Here is an 18,034-nt window from a genome sequence, read left to right on the forward strand (position 1 = left end):
AGAGTGGAGCACTAAGTGAGCTTTCTTCCCAAACCACCTGCTGTGTGGACACTGGTGCCCATACCAAACTTGCCCCATCTACGCCCTCTGCTGACCAAGTCAGGCATTGCTCGAGCCTTCACATCAACACAAACACAGAAGAATCCTGAAAAACCTTACCTTGAGATGGTAGAACATTCAATATGCCAGCCAGGTCTTCCGTTTCCCCACGGAGAGGCCCAAAAAATTTCCTGGGGTTTAGCTGCCTTCCAAAGGGCAAAGTCGCTGGCATGCCGCTTGTCAGAGTCACCTGCCAATGACACATGGGGGATCAATGGGAGAGGACCTAGAATGGACAAACCAGCCCAAAATTGCCACAAAGGTGAGATGCAGGAAGTGCTTCCCAAAAATTCTGTTCCTTCTTTTAAGTGACCTCACATTTCCTATTCGTATGTTTTACTCTTTCCCTACATGACGGCTGGGACTACTAAATACTTTACCACCCTGAGGTGGTATGCCAGAAGCAGGAGGTTTATCAGCAGTGAGGCCTGTTTCAGTATGAATAATGAATGAGCCAAGATTTCAAATACACACACAGTGATGCTTCCTTCTGAGGGGCGTACTGAACTGAACAGTCTCATTCTTCCTTATTCTGTCTCATGAGAAAGCTGTACTTATCAATAACTGAGTTTCAGAGTCATGTTAAAAAAAATCATACAGAGCGAAAAGGAAAATTACCAGAGCATCAATCACATTCACAGAGTAAGGGAGCTCAGAAGGGAAGGTTAGGTTATTGTTGATCATACAGAGTGCCAGTACTGGGCTCTCCTTACATCCCAAACCTTGTTAATGGGTAAATAATCCATGGTACGTCCGGACAGTGGAATATTATTCAGCACTAAGAAGAAAAAAGCTATTAAGCCATGAGTAAGTGAAAGAAGCCAATCTGAAAAGACCACATACTATATGGTCCCAACTACATGACATTCTGGAAAAGCAAAACTATGGAGACAGTAAAAAGCTCAGTGGTTGCCAGGAATATTGAGGGGGGGGGGGAACAGGGATGAATAGGAGGAGCACAGAGAATTTTTGGGGCAGTGAAACTACTCTGTATGATACCACAATGGTGGATACATATCATTACACATTTGTCCAAACCCACAGAATGTACAACACCAAGAGTGAACCCTAGTGTAAACGATGGACTCTGGGTGATAATGATGTGTCAGTGTAGGCTCATCACTTGTGACAAATGTCCCATTCTGGAGATGGTGATAGTGGGGAAGTCTGTGCATGTCTGAGGGAAGGGTGTAAGTGGGACTTTTGCTGTGAATCTAAAACTGCTCTAAAAAAATGGAAGTCCATTAAAAAAAAAAAATGTTGCTGACGGTAGAAGGTGTAAGTCTGAGAAACTCCTCCTCTGACTCCGTAAGGCACAGGCCACATCTCACAGGCAGGGATGCTCTAGTCTTCTGTTCCAGCCTTTCAGGAGGGGAGCAGGATACTACTGACTGGGTGAAAGTAACAAACACCATCTCTGAGGAGTCCAATGAACAGCACAGTTTATCGGGAAGGAGGATTATGCCTAAAGACAAATATCTTGAACAATTTTTCTTTGGGGCTTTTGCTTGGTTCTCTTCAATAGTATCCTTTTAAAATAATTTTTAGTTTAATTCTGCATACTTATTTTTATTTCTTCTTCATAAAATGACTTTGATCTAACAAACCACTGGAACAGAAGAGAGTATAGGAATAGACTCAAACACATTGGGAATATAGCATATGATAAAATACATATGGGAGCCTAATGTATGGTAAAACTTATATGGGAATTTAATGGATGATAAAGCATCTATGGGAATTCAGTATATGGAAAAATACTTTGGGAATTTAATAAATGATAACAGCAAGATGGAGAAGAGTGTTAACACATGACACCATGTATTTATGTTTCATGTGCAGAGACTGTCTCTGGAAGGAACCACAAGAATGGGCCAATGTGCTGTCTCCAGGGAGAAGAGCTAGAGGACCAGGCAGGCACGGAAAGGAGGCGTGTCCCATGCTGTGTGAGCTTCATACTCTACATGGTTTCTCTATTTGAAAAAACAATTAAATTTAAAACACACTGTGATCATCAACAGCTTGGCACAATCACCACTTCTGAGAGAGTGGGGGTCTCGAATGAACACTGGAAAAGCAGAAGCCAGGTCTGTGCTTCAGCCCCCCGAAGCCGAGACGGGGGGGCCAAGGGGCAACCCACCTGGCTCTGCCACAGGACCGGGGGTCACACCGACGAGCTTGCCGTACTTGTCTCCTCTCGACTGCAGATCAAAGTAGACGTTGCCTGTTTTATAAAGATAATTACGATTTCATAATTAAATATCAGCATCTATATAGCTTAATAGCTAAAAAGTCTTTAGAATTTAAACACAGAATATGGCATCTGGCCTTCATTTGGCCCCTTTCATTACATTTTGAAATCAGAATTAACACCACCACTACTATTTTTTAGAAGCATTCATTTGGATACATCCAGATGTAGAAGTAAAAACACAAGTGTAAGGTCTCTGTCAAATATTAAAGCAATTCTTTTTAGTAAGAAAAGATCAAGTGAGTGTTATCATTGGCCTGCCTTCAGCTCTGGGCTTCATGTTATACACCAATCAGCAAAGAAATCCTTTCCTAACCAGATATGCTCTAAGCCTGTCTTTTTCACTTAGGTTACAAACATCTTCACACTCAGGCATCCCTGTGGCTGCCCTTTCACTGAAGTGCATACCGCCCGCCTTTTTAGACTGAGTGCAAGATGACCTTCACCACGGGGTCACTGCAGGGCCAGGGCCAGCCCTTGCCACTCCCATCTATGAAGTATAAAGAGGCAGAGAAGGGGAGGCTGTGTCAGAGCCGGAGCTCTTGCAAGAAGAGAGTCTGACCCCAGCCCACGGGGGGGCTGCTGGGAAACAGGGACCTCCGGTGACTTGGTTCTGCCCTGTCTCCCTCAGCGTCTGTCTCTTCATTCAGAGTTTATTACTGAGCTCTCATTACAAGCTGAGATAAACTGGGAAAATGGGAGAGTACTGTGGGAGCTGCTTTCTATTAAGTCAGAATGTAAACGGCACCTGAAAATGCTTTAAAAGAGAAAGAAACTGCTCTATTTCATTGAAGAAACATTTTCCTGTACCTTTGTTTATTTTATCAATTTGCTGGACAAATTGTTTCTTCACAAATAGTTCAAAGGTCAAATTACAACCAAGCTTTGTGAAACTATCACGAAGTCCAAATTAATGGAGTTTCAGTTAATGACATTTATTTAAAATTAATTATATTTATGTTATCATTATTTAAAATTTATGATAAAGTATAGTGAAAAACCAAACAGCACTGATTCCTAAAGCATGTTCAAATGAGAATCTCTAAGCACCTCATAACATTACTAATCAGTTTATCACTAAAAGCAAAAGGTCTTTCTGGTCCAACGGCTGACAAAATATAACACATTAACAACAGGCTGAGGCAGCATATGATTAGCTACCAAATGCTACAGCACAGATATCAAAGCTGATAAGGAAAGTTCACTTTCAGCTACGGATGGTCAAGGAAATTTCCTGGGAGAGAGAAAACCTTGGTCAGGGTTTGTGGGATGGGCAGGATTTAGATTTGGGAACAATGACCGGAGCGGAGGTACGGCAGAAAACAACGCTGAATCACAGAAGCAGCGAAACGCCAGGATGCCAATCTTTCCCTGAGGCCAGCAAACAAAAAGCAGCAGCTCCTAAGCCAACTAAACTCTACCAGAAGGAAGCAATCCCTCTTATCCAGAAGACGGGGCATTCTGTAAGATAACTGGCCCTGTCAGTCTCAAGTCCATAGTGAGGGGAACAAAGTTAGAATGTGGTAAAGAGACCCAAGGGACACAACCACATGCAGTGAGTGTCCTGAATTACATTACAATGTGGGGTGGTGGGGGCCAACTGAGTAAATGCAAATATGCAGAGGATAGGGGATGCTATTAGGGAACTGTCCAGCATCTCAGGTCTGATCATGACACTGGGGTTGCGTCATTGGGTGATGTCTTTTATTTAGAGATGCATGTTAAAGTGTCAAGGACCAGGAGTGTCAGGATGTTTGCAGCTTTCTTTCACTGGTCCACCAAAAGACAACATGCCCATATGAGGAGATGAACATCTGAGGGCTAGTCGTTAACAAGGGAGTGGTGTTTGTACTGCCACTGTCCCCGACGTTTAGTTATGAAAAATTGTGAACAGTTGAAAGAGGACTCCAGTGAACACCTGCACATCTATATCCAACAGTTGTAGCTTTGTACCATATCTGCCTTATCGAGACCAGCTCTCCAGATGGTCAGCCATCTCTTCCTGTGACTATGGAAAATATTTTTAAAAAGAACTGATGCAACCATTTTGCAAAGACACAACCACTGTGAGTAAACCTCACATCATTTTCAGTGTAGAAAAAGACAGCAAGACATTGGGAATTTTCCAACAACCCACCAATGTGTGTCCAGTTTCTCAAAGTCCTATCAGTATGACCCAATGATCAGTTTTCATAATATAACCCCTACCTTTTCCTGTTGAATAAGCATGCCCATTAGCAATTATTCCTTCAATAAAGGAAATTATCTGAGGAATATTTTCAGTTACCCTCAAGTACACAGTGGGTGGGAGAACCTGAAAGAAAGCAAAGAGGAGGTGACTGTTTCCACAGTTCAAAAGTGTAGGTCAGCCACAAGCGGCTTTCACTGTTCAAACTTCTTATCAGCATGGCAAGAAAAATCAACAACAGGCTTTACCTTCAAGGCTGCCATATCTTGTTTAAAATCTTCTTCATAAAGATTGGCGAGAGAAGCGGGTGATATGTTCATCTGCAAAAATATTAGGTGAGCATATTAGGAAGTCGGGAGTATTCGCAACAGAACCATACAGAGGCATGGCCGGCTTCCAGGGCCGGGAGGGCCCAGCCATAATGGCCCACCATGGTCTGGCCTCACTGTGGCACAGCCCACTCACAAAAAGTATTTAATTTTAGGTATCGACCTTATTCTAGTAGCTTAGCTACTCAAAAAGGTTTGTCAACCCTGTTTTCTGGTTAGAGAGGAAAAAGGAATAAACAATTCATGATTTCCGTTACATAATTCAAAACAAAAAATGAAATATACCAAAAACAAAACAAAACAAAACAAAACCTCCACTTTTCTAGAACCAGTGCAAGTCAAATCAATCTGTTCTACATAATAACCAGTAACTTGAGTCCTACCTTATCCCTTACCCGTCAGGTGGCAGGTCACCAATACATTAAAGAGGAAATCTCTTAGAAATATTTGAAAGCAATATAGTACATGAAAATGGGGATTGTGATGGGTGTTCAACCCCATGGCTGGACTCCTGGGGACGGACAAAACCCGCACAAATGGACATGGAATTCTGAATGTAAGGCATTTGGGGGAACATACCTGCAGCTTCACATGCTCAGAGGGGGCTGGCACACAAAATTAGGCTCACAAAAGTATTCCTTACGTCTAGCAGAAAAACCACCCCAGGACAGAAGTACGACACACTGTGACGTTCTGAAACCAAAGCTGGCTTTGTAACGGTTGAGCCTGGGAAGTGACCCATGAGCCCCTGAACTCACCAGCATCTGTAGCACCTGCTCTGTGTGGGGCACTCCCCTTCCCTGCTCCTCCCCAACCCTGAGAGACAGGGCTCCCGTTTTGTGTTGAGGAGATTTTGGCTCTGGAATAGTAAGAGACTTTCTCAAGTGAAACACCTCCTTGAACACTGTCACCATGAAACCCATGTTCTTCCCAGCCCAGGGTCCTAAAATGCAATCATCCTAGAAACCATGACCAGTGAACATTTACTGAAGAAATATTGGGTTGTCAGAAAAGTCATGACATATTTTTTTGTTTTTCGTTACAAAAATGCGTCATGACTTTTCCGACAACCCAATACATCTGGTAAATAAAGCATTGCTGCCCAAGCATCTTTTTGGCTGTGTCGTCTTGGGCAAGACAATGAATCTCTGTGCCTTAGGCTTTCTTTGCAACATGAAGATAATCCCACCTAAGGGTCCCTTAGATTGCTATGAGGATTCAGTGTGCAATGTGAAAGTCAATGCTGTGAATGGAAAATACGATATTAAATCGCTATTAGAGAGAGAGAACACCCTGCATCCAGACACAGCTGGTGATCAGTACGTATTAGTCCTTTTCCTGTGGTGTAGCATGATGGCAAAGCAGATGTCCTAAAAAAGAAACCAGTTAACTTACATCTGTCCAGAGGACAAAAGCCTAACCAAACAAAAAAGCTAAAAATTCAGTGTCATCTTCCACTTCAGAAGTTTCAAATACTATGCAATTTAGACCTAAAGGTCAGCAGATTGCTTGTATTTATTTATCTGTAATTTTCGCTTTCTGCATAGGAAACTCACTCCCAGGGAACTCAAATGACATAAAGGGTGCCCAGGACTGGCCTCCCTCCCAGAAGGCAAACACTGTCTCCAGTTGTCTCAGAAGTATGACATGACTGTGGTCACACGCGCATTTGCATTTTCTTCTTGAAATGCAGCCTCCTCCACACACGGCCTGCACCTGGCTTCCTCTGCTAACAATGTTCCAGAACTGCCCACGAAGACTGAAGATCGTGCTGAGCCACCTTCCTTTCAAAGGCTGCCTGCATTCCGTCCCACAGACGTATCATAAACTATTCACCAGTCCTCTCCAGTTACCGTCCCATCTTTTGCTGTGACACACACGTCACTTCCCACAGGGACAAATACATTTCTAAGCTATAGACGTAGATATGAAACCGCTGGTCAGAGACTGTTTGCTGGCTACTGCCCACTGCCTACCATGGAAGGTGTACCAACTTGAACCTGACCTGCAGTGCACAGGAGTACCTACAGCCCAGGCCCTTACCTGCACAGGGCTAGCAAACTTGTAGACTTTGTCAACAGGACAGCTAAATGATGCTTTCTCATTGTAATTTTAATGTGTGCCTGTCTTTTTTGAGTGAGCTTGAATATCTCACACATTTAGGAACTATGTGTACTAAACGATGTGTAATTATCCTTACCTATGTTCCTATTGAGTTATAGATGTTGTCTTACTGATTTGTAGGAAGTATTTTTATAGAAAAGAAATTAACCTTTTGTCTCTGATAGGAATTTCAATATGCTTTTTTAAGTGTTTCAACTTTATGGTTACTTTATGGCATGTAGAAAATTGCATTTTTATATTTAGCAATCTTTTATATTTCTCAACCTTTTCCCATAAATGGCTTCTGGGTCTGAAAACAAACTTAGGAAAGCCTTCTTCAATATGAGGCTATAAAAAGTGCCCCAAGGTTCTTTTAGTAATTTGTGGTTTCATTTCCTTTACATTAAATCTCTGATCTGCCTCAAATTTGGTTGTGAGGCATATATCCAATTTTGGTTTGTTTTTTTTTTCCTCCCCAGATGGTTACCCAACTGTCAACACTTTTTACTGAATAATTCATCTGTTCCCCATTGATTTGAAATGCCATATTTATCACAAAACAAATTTCCATTAGTTATTGTGTCTATTTCTGGACTTTCTAGTGTGTTCTATTATCTATCTATTCATGTATCTGCATAACATTTACTTTCACAACCTTCACAGAGACAAAAAGCAGATTGGGTCCAGCCGAGTGGCTCAGTTGGTTAAGAGCGCAAGCTCTGAGCAACAGGGTTGCTGGTTAGATTCCCACATGGGCCAGGGACGCTGCGTCGAAGCTGAGCTGCCACTGAGCTGCCAACAGGTGGCAGGATAGCTCAGCTGGTGAGAGCACATGCTCCTAACAACAAGGCTGCTGGTTCAACTCCCACATGGGATGGTGGGCTATACCCACCCACAACTAAGATTGAACACGGCACCTTGAGCTGAGCGGCTGTGAGCTGCCGACAGGCGGCCGGATGGCGACTGGACTTGGAGCTGAGCTAGCTGCGCCCTCCACAAGTAAGACCAAAGGACAACAACTTGGCTGTTCCCCTTCCCCAGTTCCCCAATAAAACCTTTTTAAAAAAAGCAGATTGGCGTTTGCCTGGGACAAGGCACAGGGAAGGAGGGAAGGAGAGATGACAAGAGGCAGAGGAAATAACTCTCCGGGCGATGGATGGAAATGTTCACCATCCCCACTGGTGACGGGTTCACAGATGTGCAAGTTTTATCATGTTGTGTGCCTGTGTGCAATTTATTGTGGGTCTGTTCTACTTCAACAGAGCTGTCCAAAAAAAAGCCTTATGAAAAAAATTTTCTATATTTTTTAAAATATGTTTTAATCTTTGGTAGGGCTACTCCTTAATCTTCTTCTTTTACAGACTTTTCCTAGCTATTCTTGCTTTTTTGCCATCCCACGTGAACTTCGGAATCAATGTATCTAGTTCCAAAAAGGGGGGATAATATGGGCATATGCACGTGCACACACACACACTCTTTTAAATGACTTACAAAGTACAGCGCTATCCACACAAGCAAGTCCCTGTGCCACATGTGGCTTCTCCAGCTCGCAATGGCGCAACCCTAGAGGACATGGTTCAGAAATGCTGATGAGTGACAACGAATTGTAAGAGGAATACCATCTATTGCTGGCCTTGGGGCCAGGAGGGAACCATATTCAAAAAGTTAAACTTTTAAATTTAATATTTAAGCAGCTGATCAAACCACATATCAGGGTAGCATTGCTCGCTCTCACTTTCCACAAAACAAACTATAGGAGGGAGGTGCTGAAATGGGGTCCTAGTCCTTATTAATTCAGATTAATGTCTAGCTCTCCTTTATTCTCATATGAGTATATCATTTCAAGTCAGTTCTCCCCCCGGCAGGAGACCCTGCTGGTTGGGCCCTCGGCTCAGGCTGAGTGTCCAGCCTTCTTCCCGGAAAGAAGGGTGATGTAGGCCAGTGTTCTGAAGCCAAAGAAGAATAACTTTGGCCTGAATCACTCTGACACATTATGATCGTTCTTAACTTAAATTGTGACTATGCAAATATACCATGCCTCTTATTAATTCTTATCCCAAAAATCCTCCTGTGGTTTTTATCTCTGACAAACTATAAAAAACTGTGCCAAAAATTAAAGTCAAGGGAGTGATTCAGGCAAGTATAGTATCATAATTTAAAATATTTCAAAAGCAAGTGTTGGGGAAGATGGCGTGAAGGATATCACCATCATTAAAAAAGCCTGCATTAGATAAAAAGATAGCCTTTTTGCTAGCTTTTAAAAAAATAAATAAATGTTTCCATAACTGTTTTTCAGATATGTGGTTTATCATCTTAAAGAAAGACACTATTTTGAGAACAAAAAAACTATTCAATGCCATATTAGCATCTTGTTGTGTAACAAATATGGAAATTTCCAGGTGCCAAAATTAAACAGTCTATATTTAGGATCTTTAAACCAGTTCTACCAACTTTCTCATATTCTAAGTATTATAAAAAAATTTTAAAGTAACAACCAATGCCTCCCGGTGGTATTCTGAAATCTTCTAAATCACTCCTCCTCCTTCCTGCATTGACTGCTGCCCGTCACCCCCTCCTTCCTGAAACTCGCCCCTCCCTGAACTCCTGGCTCTTCACCACTCCACTGACCACCCACACTCCCGCCTGCCCCCTCCCAGGACATCCTCCCCGTTCTCCTTCCAGTCTCCCACTTCCCCTGTTCTTCTTCACAGGGCTCACCCCAGGGTCCGACCCGTCTCCCGCCTCCCACCAGCCACGCCTCCGCAACACTTGGGTCAACATTTCTGCCTCTGATTTTGAAGATTCTGAGCAGACCCCAATTCACCAAGGGCAGGGACACAACTGCGTTATCTTGGGTTCCAGCTGAGTGCGATGACAGATGAAACACTGACCTGCTCACCTTCCTTCTTACAAACCTATATTTCCAAATGCCACCTCTGCTGTGGTGTCACTTCAAACTGCTTGTTCCCTCACTACATCAGAGATCACTAATTTCTTCCTGTCATTTCCACTCCAAATCCAGCCAGGGAGGTCGACTTCAATCTCAGACCCTCATCTCCTCCTGTGTGAAGGGGGATAACGCACCACACCCGACAGGGTGATATGAGGTCAGATGTTGCAGACACAGAGCAGGCTCTCTGGCTTCCCATCACCACCTCCCCTTCCAGTCCCTCCAGATTTGCCCCTCACTCGTTCCTGTGGCCATGTTAATACATCACAACCTCACCTCCAGGGCCTTAAGGGGCTGGACTAGGGTGGACACCCTAATGACAGCAAACACAGGTGGGGGACTGGACATGGGGCAGAGACAGAATCGAATGTTGACGAAGGCTTGACCAAACCGTCATGGAGAACCAGGGATGGGGTGATGAACCCCACATGCTAGAACTGCCCATCTTCATTTCTAGCTCTGCAGTGTCTTCTGACACCAAACACTTCTCCGATTCTCCAACTCTAGTTGGGTGTCCTACAATTTAATCCTCTTCTGATACCAACTTCTGGAGTTAGCACAGACTCCACAAGTTAGGAGATCAGTCCCACAAGACTGCCCCCACTTCAGACACCAGCTGCAAATAATGGTCCCCAGGCCACCTACACTTCTGCCCACTGACTACAAATTTGGAGGGTTGATAGAATGAGTCACAGAACTCAGGAAAGCACTCTACTTATTGTTACCAGATTAGTATAAAGGACACAACTCAAGAACAGTTGTCAGATGGACAAGACGAGAAGGAGTGGAACTACCACGCTCTTTCTGGGCATGCAACCAACCCCCCCAGCACCACCCTGTGTTTACCAGCCACAAGCTCTAGAGCTCTGCCATTCGAGGGTTTTTATGGAGGCTTCATTATTTGAGAAGGTTGATTAAATCATTGCCTCTTGATGATCAACTCCCTTAGGCCTCTCTTCCCTCCTAGGAGGTGGAGGTAGGGGGATGGGGTGGGAGTGGACGTTCCCAGCTCTATTCGTGGCTTGGTCCTTCTGGCACCAGCCCTCCATCCTGCAGCCATCCAGGGGCCCCAGACACCAGTCATCTCATTAGCATACAGAAGACACTCTATCACTCCAGAGATTCCATGGTTTTAGAAGCTCTGGGCCAGGAACCACGGACAAAGACCAAATATATATTTTCTATTATACCACAGCCTTGAGCTTGCTGAACTTCACATTTCTACATTCATATCGGTTTGGGTTTCTTTATGTCCCTCAAACTCGCTCTCTCATGAAGTCTGCTCTGAGACATGCCCTCTCTCAGTTTACGGCTCCCACTGACCTCTCCCAGTGGCCCTGTCTCTAGTCATGTCCGCCCCACCCCCAGAGCAAGCCCTTTCCACTGGACCAAGCTGATCATGTGCTAGAATGTCCTGAGAGCCTACGGAACAATGTCTAAATCCTCAATATGCCATCCAGGCCCACTATTCTTCTAGCATCACCAGTCAGCCTCTCAGATGTTCCAGACACTGGACTGATTGGTTCTCAGACAGAACACATTCCTTTATGCCCCTTTTTTGCCTCCCTCACGCCCTTCCCTTCACCCAGAATGTCCTTACCGCTCTTACTCTATATGTGTCATCCCTTCCTAAGGCTTAAGATCCTGTGTGGGCTAACCTCCGCCAATAGGCCATTTCTGAATTCCAGGGAGGCTGGGTGATCTTTGTATCCCTCCATCTGGGTTTATAATCTATGTCACACATAGAGCATCTGTCTGTGGGTCCATTTGCCTCACTGGACACAAGCTCCAAAAGGCAGGAACTGTCTTCCTCGCCTGTGTTCACAGGAAGCCAGGCACAGGCCTGACCCTGGACTGTTCAATGCATGCTCAAGGATAGTTCTGGAAATGAAAATTGAGTCTACCAGAAAGGAACACAATCCACTGACTAAGCTACCCAAACAAAATTGAAATGGGAAACCCCAGTTCAATGTGACAAGCACATGAAGAAATACGTGTGAAGTTGGAACCGATTTTTAGCACTGCTAGTAACCTCTCTCTGAAATGATCCAACCCTACAGACAGTGACAAACTTATCAAATAAACTGCTCCTCTTTTAACCTAGTAATTCCACTTTGGGAAAAATATTAAAGGAAACAAAAAAGATATTCATAACCGCATCATTTTTAACAGCTAGGAACACTACAAATAGTCAATGACGAGGGATCTAGGGGAACTGCTAAATAGCCACCCACAGTGGAATGCTATCTAGTTATTAAAAAGGCAAATTGGTAGAAAATAGGAAGATGTGGTTTCTATAAAATAAATTTAAGAGAAAATAGCAGAATATGGAAGTAACCTAAAAGTCCAAAAACAAAGATAGTAAATTATAATATGTCCATGTGATGGAATGTTGTAAGGCTATTTAAAAATGTTCAAGAATATTTAGGGCCGGCCGAGTGGCGCGTTGGTTAAGAGCTGGCTTGGGACGCCAGAGGGCCCCGGTTCGGATCCCACATATGAGGGCCAGTGACACTGCCCTCTACAGCTAAGATGCTGAACAGCAGCTCAACCTGGAGCTGGGTTGCTGTGAGTCGCCGGTGAGGGCAGAGGCTGCAGCCCCTGCTGCAGTGGGTTGCCATGGGCTACCGTGTGTAGCCAGCAGCCAGCGTGAGCGGCCAGCAGCCGCAGTGAGCGGCCGTCCAGAAGCCGGCGACTGATCTGCCTCGCCAGGGAAGAGCGCAATGATGGTGCCAACTTGGGCCAATGAAGCAACGTCCTCCACAACTAGACTGAAGAACAAAAAAACAGCAACTTGTCTGTTCCCCTTCCCTCAATTCCCCAGCACTGTTCCCATCCCCCAATTCCCCAATAAAAATCTTAGAAAAAAAAAAAGAATATTTAAAAACACGAAAAAACACTCAAAAGACAGTAAGTACCAAAAACAGACTATAAAACAATATAAAGTATAAACTAGTTTTCTAAAAAAATACTATATACATGCACATACATTTTGTAAAATTACTGGAATGTAAAGCACTCAATGTAGGTTTTCTATAAATTAAATAATTTAACAATTACTTATAGCTCTTTATAAATGATGGTTAAAGTTGCTAATTATAAAAAAGCAGAAGAGGTAAAGCTTTGAAAGTAGACTTTTAAAAATATAACTATTTAAATAACTACTAGTTTAATCCCTCATTAGAGTTCTCCCCAAAACTTCCTTTAAACGTCATGTGAGATATAAAAGAAGTACCCTGTTCACGTAACAAATGAGAAAATTAAACCTCACATGAGTTAAATTTCCTTGGGGCTGAGAGGCCAAGGAAAGGATTACAGATTCAACTCAGAGGACCACCACAGAATGAGATTTATTAAAGGCTTCAGGGACCAAAATCAAATAGACCTGAACTTCCTTTACCAGGACAAAAAGATCTCTCTGATTATCTACCAGAGTAAACTCATTGGGCCATGCATAGACAATAAGAAGGGAAAAGTACTTGTGAAATACAAATAAGAAAAACTGGCACATAGGGATCAGAACACTAATTAATCAAGTTGTCAATCAATATAATCTTCGAGACTTACCTCATTAGCCCTTTTAATTATCTTATCATCCACATCTGTAATTCCCATCACCATGATGATGTTGCATCCAAAAACCCTGGTTAGGATCCTTCGAATTATATCAAATCTAACATATGAGCTGAAAGAAAAAAAAAAATGTTAGGGCATTTTAATTCTGAAAGTCATCATTGTGATCTTTAAAAGGTAGTGCATTACATTTTACATGCTGCTGCCTAACTTCAAGTGTGTGATATAATTAATAGTTCAAATGCAGCTAGAAAAAGAAAAGCTTTTTACTAACTGGTCCACATTGGTCTACACAAGAAATTGACAACAAAGGTCCTGCCTCAATTTCAGGATACAATGTGAGCATTTTTAACTTTAGAGCTGTTGTTTTAGTGAGTTTATATCTATCGTATTTAATTGTATAAAAATGTACTCGTGGGCCGGCTGAGTGGTTGCATTGGTTAAGAGCTGGCTTGGGACGCCAGAGGGCCCGGGGTTTAGATCCCACATATGAGGGCCAGTGACACTGCCCTCTACAGCTAAGATGCTGAACAACAGCTCAACCTGGAGCTGGGCTGCAGCCCCTGCTGCAGTGGGTTGCCATGGGCTACCGTGTGTAGCCAGCAGCCAGCGTGAGTGGCCAGCAGCTGCCGTGAGCGGCCGTCCAGAAGCCAGCGACCGATCTGCCTCATCCGGGTAGAGCGCAACGATGGTGCCAACTTGGGCCAGTGAAGCAACGTCCTCCACAACTAGACTGAAGAACAAAAATGACAGCAACTTGTCTGTTCCCCTTCACCCAATTCCCCAGCACTGTTCCCATCCCCCAATTCCCCAATAAAAATCTTTAAAAAATAATAATAAAATGTACTCATAATCCGATCTTACTACTTAGTTAAAATACTGAGAGCTTTTAGCATTGTTATTCATGTTCTAGAATAACTATAATGTTTCACTCTGACAAAAGAGATGCAAATAATTACAAATCAAGGAAAGTACAATCCTATTAAAGCTGTATAAGATTACTACTAAGAAATATGCACACTGCTGTGGAATATTACAACACCAGCTTATTGATAGACTACATTGGGGTAATTCAGATTTGTAAAACCAAAAGGTTTTAAAATCTATTAAGATCCATTCAAAATCTCAAGAATCTGGTTTCCCATAAAAGTAACATTAAAAGTTAAGATAGCTAATCTCATGCTCACCTCTGTCAGCCATACGGCCTCTGTAAATCTGAATTCATAAAATAAAATCATTTTCCCTTGAAAACGAGCCTCATAATTGTATCCCTTGACCCTCCCACACTCATACAGCTGAGGCCAAATCTCTCAATTTTAGTGATAAAACTCCCTCTGAAACTCCTTGCCAAGATATTTCACCTTTTGATGTCTCAGGCTGCTTATTTATAAATTGGGCAAAATTCCAATACCCCATAAAGTTGTTGTACATAATCTTAGTGCCTGTGCAACAAGAATTCCAAGCAGCACGCGCTATTATCACCATTATCATCACTATGCCCTCCATTCATCTTGAGTTGGGACAGACTCTACAAGACATGAGATTTAAGAGAAAAAGTTAACAGGAACCTAAAACAAAGTGAAAACAAAAGTGAGCTCCTTGGCCCAGAGAAGCTCAAGGTCAGCAAGGCAGATACTGCGGGCGGGCTGCTCCCCCAGGGGCCATTCCATGTGAACTATGTGAGATGCCTGGTAAAAGGAGCAGAGAACACAGCCCATCTTCCTGGTTCATCACTCCCCACTGTGGACCCTGAGGCTGGTCCCATTAGCCCTCTGTATCCCTGGGTATCGCACTATACCCATTTGTAATTTGGGGATAATGATATAGCACTGCCACCTGGTGTTGCTAGGAGGATTATATTGGCTGATATTTGTAAAGCATTTAGAACAGTGCCTGGCACATAGCAAGTGTTATCTGTGCTTGTTAAGTATATGTTTTGTGTTTTTTTAAAATAGAGGGTGGTATGGCTACCTGGGGAGGAAAGTGAGGAGACAAGAACCTGGAGAGTAAGTAGGACAGACCTGCAAACCACAGAGATGTCCTTAGGATTTTGAACTTTACCTAAGAATAGTAGAGCCATGCCTGACCATCCCTGCCCCCCAACACCTCCCAACTTCTTTAGATATCTTATAGTACTATGTTTTCTACCTCTCAGAGGAGTCTTAAATTGAATTGGCTCTTCTTGAGGAATGGGTTTTATCTCACCATGAAGACTTCCATAGTGGTTATCCTTGAGTGGGGGAGTGAGGGAAGGGAGTGATGAAGGGGGACATAGAGGAGGCTTCTGGGGTGTCGGTAACGTTCTGTTTTTCCATTGAAGAGCCACGAACAACCATTCATCTGTACACTTAAGATTTGTACTCTTTTCTGTATTTGTAAGGGCAAATAAAAACTATAACTTAGAGGCTTGATTCTATTGGGTTGTCAGAAAAGTCATGACGTCTTTTTTCTATGTTTTTCGTTGCAAAAATGCATCATGACTTTTCTGACAACCTAATAGTTAAACATGAGAAAAGACTCTCTCCCACTCCCCCTTTCTTTCAGAATTTCATCCTCAGTCCTTTTAAAATGTATGTAAATCTTTTTAATGGCTAAATAAGCCTCTGTAAGTCTCACAACTCAGGAAAGTTTCAAGGGCCTAGGAGCCACCTCTTTGAAATGAAGTCATCAAGGACAATAATGCTCTATCACCAATAGGAGATGAGCCTAGCTTGTCACCTGACTCCAAATTGCAAACCCTGCCTAAATTAGTGAGTTGTATCCACTTAGCTCCATAGAAGAGTGTGATTTCTTTCTGTTTTTGCAATCTTTTTAGTGGTTGCCGTAATGTGCATCCCATAATGGTTTAATACATATTCAATAAAAAAAATTGTTTTCTCTTCTGCCTTTGTAGAGACGTTTTTCAGTTTTGGAGATTATTATTTTTAATATTTCACCAACATATTTTATATTTCAATAAAGAGTCAATATGTGCTTTTTATAATGGTAAGTTAGCCAAAAGTGAAGGAAAAAAATGATTCCTAGACCATTTATTTTGTTATAACAAAACACAATAAAGTTTAGATCTTGCTGAGTGATATATAATTTCTTTAAATGTGTACTATTGTAAATAAAGATAACTTTTTACTTTCAGTCTTGATGTCACAAGTTTAAAAGATGTAAAAGAACATACAAAATATTAGGAAAAGTGGCAATTCTGACAAATGTGGAAATCAGTGCAGCTCATGGTTGATATCGAGAGTGCAAGCACAGAGCTCAGACACACTCTAGGCTCCAACCCAGTTCCAACACTTTCTAAATGTGGCCTCTGGTACATTACTTATCCTCAATAATTGTAGAGCCCTCACCACATCTTCAGGTACTGTGTTAAGCAGCGCTGTACAGGCATTATCTTGTAAAACTATGAAGATTCAAAAAGATGGATACTGTTATCATCCCCATCTCAAAGACGAGTAAACCAGGAAGCAAAATAAAAAAGTGACTTGTCCAAAATTGGGAAGTAAATAAATGGTGGGAGCCAGAAATAACCCCTGACCAGCTGACTCCAGGACCCCTGGAAAGCCTCTCACTAAACCATCAAGAAACATGTTATTCCAAAACAGGTCATTTTCACTGTTCCTCACTGCCTCCTTGAAGTGCTTTACCTGTGAAATCAGTCAGAATTGTTAGAAAAACCAAATGAGACTATAACATGTGCGCTTCCCATAATACCTGGGATATAATGATTATTCAGTATTCATAAGTAACCACTTGAGAGATGGAAAAAACCTGCAAAAGGCTTTTTCTTTCCAAAATAAACGATTGAAAATTCAAATTCAGGACACTCACCAAGCATGGCCAAGGTGTGCATGATCATAGACAGTTGGTCCACAACTATACCTAGGAACAAAGTTAAAATCCATCACCTGCAAGAAAGGCCACCACTTTCTCAGTTACGATTATGATATAACCAACCATGTCGTTTTTTGTTTTTTTTAAAGTAACCACTTTTGGGGACTGCATAGCTGGGGTTCTATTACTTGAATCTCTAAATTCATATCCAAACCCTGTCAATTCACTGTGACCATACCAGTGTCTTCAATGGTGCCTCCCATATATTTTATTACTTACTAAATGATTTTCAACTGAGAACCCAACCCTGCTTTCCACACAGAGCCACCGACCCCCAAAACGCTCAGTCCACAGTCCTTCCCGTCCCATCACCCCCAGCACCCCCCTCTCCCCCCAATTCCCAGGAGGCTACCAGGAGGCGGCGTCCGCGCTGCCCACGATTAAGGGGTCCTTTCTTCGGGTGAGGCTGTTGTACACCTTGACGCCAGTATCGTGGCCTGCAGGCTGCAGCCAGCCCTGCCCGCGCGCCCCAGACACCTTCCGACCTGGCCCGGGCCCCAGGCCCAGTGTGGCCGGGAGGAGCCGGGCGCCAAAACGGGTACCAAGCGTGCGTAGCATGACCCGCCCGCGAGCCTCGCGGAACTAGGAGACTCGAGACGGCCTGGGGAGCTCGCCACGCCCACTTCAAGAGGCCCGGTCCAGCTCCGCCT

At 43.1% G+C, this 18,034-nt stretch overlaps 1 protein-coding gene across 2 annotated transcripts in view; it reads right to left on the reverse strand.

The window, feature by feature from the left end:
* Positions 1-18,015, reverse strand: part of CARS2 (cysteinyl-tRNA synthetase 2, mitochondrial) — a 47,829-nt gene extending 29,814 nt beyond the window's left edge. Inside the window, exons 1-7 of one of the 2 annotated variants that reach the window (XM_019644778.1) lie at positions 17,737-18,015; positions 17,322-17,366; positions 13,488-13,605; positions 4,787-4,858; positions 4,559-4,664; positions 2,240-2,323; positions 160-289 (exon numbers count right to left, since the gene is read on the reverse strand). In XM_019644778.1, coding sequence (XP_019500323.1) covers positions 160-289; positions 2,240-2,323; positions 4,559-4,664; positions 4,787-4,858; positions 13,488-13,605; positions 17,322-17,366; positions 17,737-17,942 — 761 coding nt within the window. In that variant the 5' untranslated portion in view covers positions 17,943-18,015. Of the gene's footprint in view, positions 1-159; positions 290-2,239; positions 2,324-4,558; positions 4,665-4,786; positions 4,859-13,487; positions 13,606-17,321; positions 17,373-17,736 lie in introns of both variants that reach the window. The other variant, XM_019644776.1, reaches the window with a different exon arrangement.
* Positions 18,016-18,034: the final 19 nt, after the last annotated feature.

Source organism: Hipposideros armiger, unplaced genomic scaffold, assembly GCF_001890085.2.
Source record: "Hipposideros armiger isolate ML-2016 unplaced genomic scaffold, ASM189008v1 scaffold_91, whole genome shotgun sequence".
Classification (NCBI taxonomy): domain Eukaryota; kingdom Metazoa; phylum Chordata; class Mammalia; order Chiroptera; family Hipposideridae; genus Hipposideros; species Hipposideros armiger.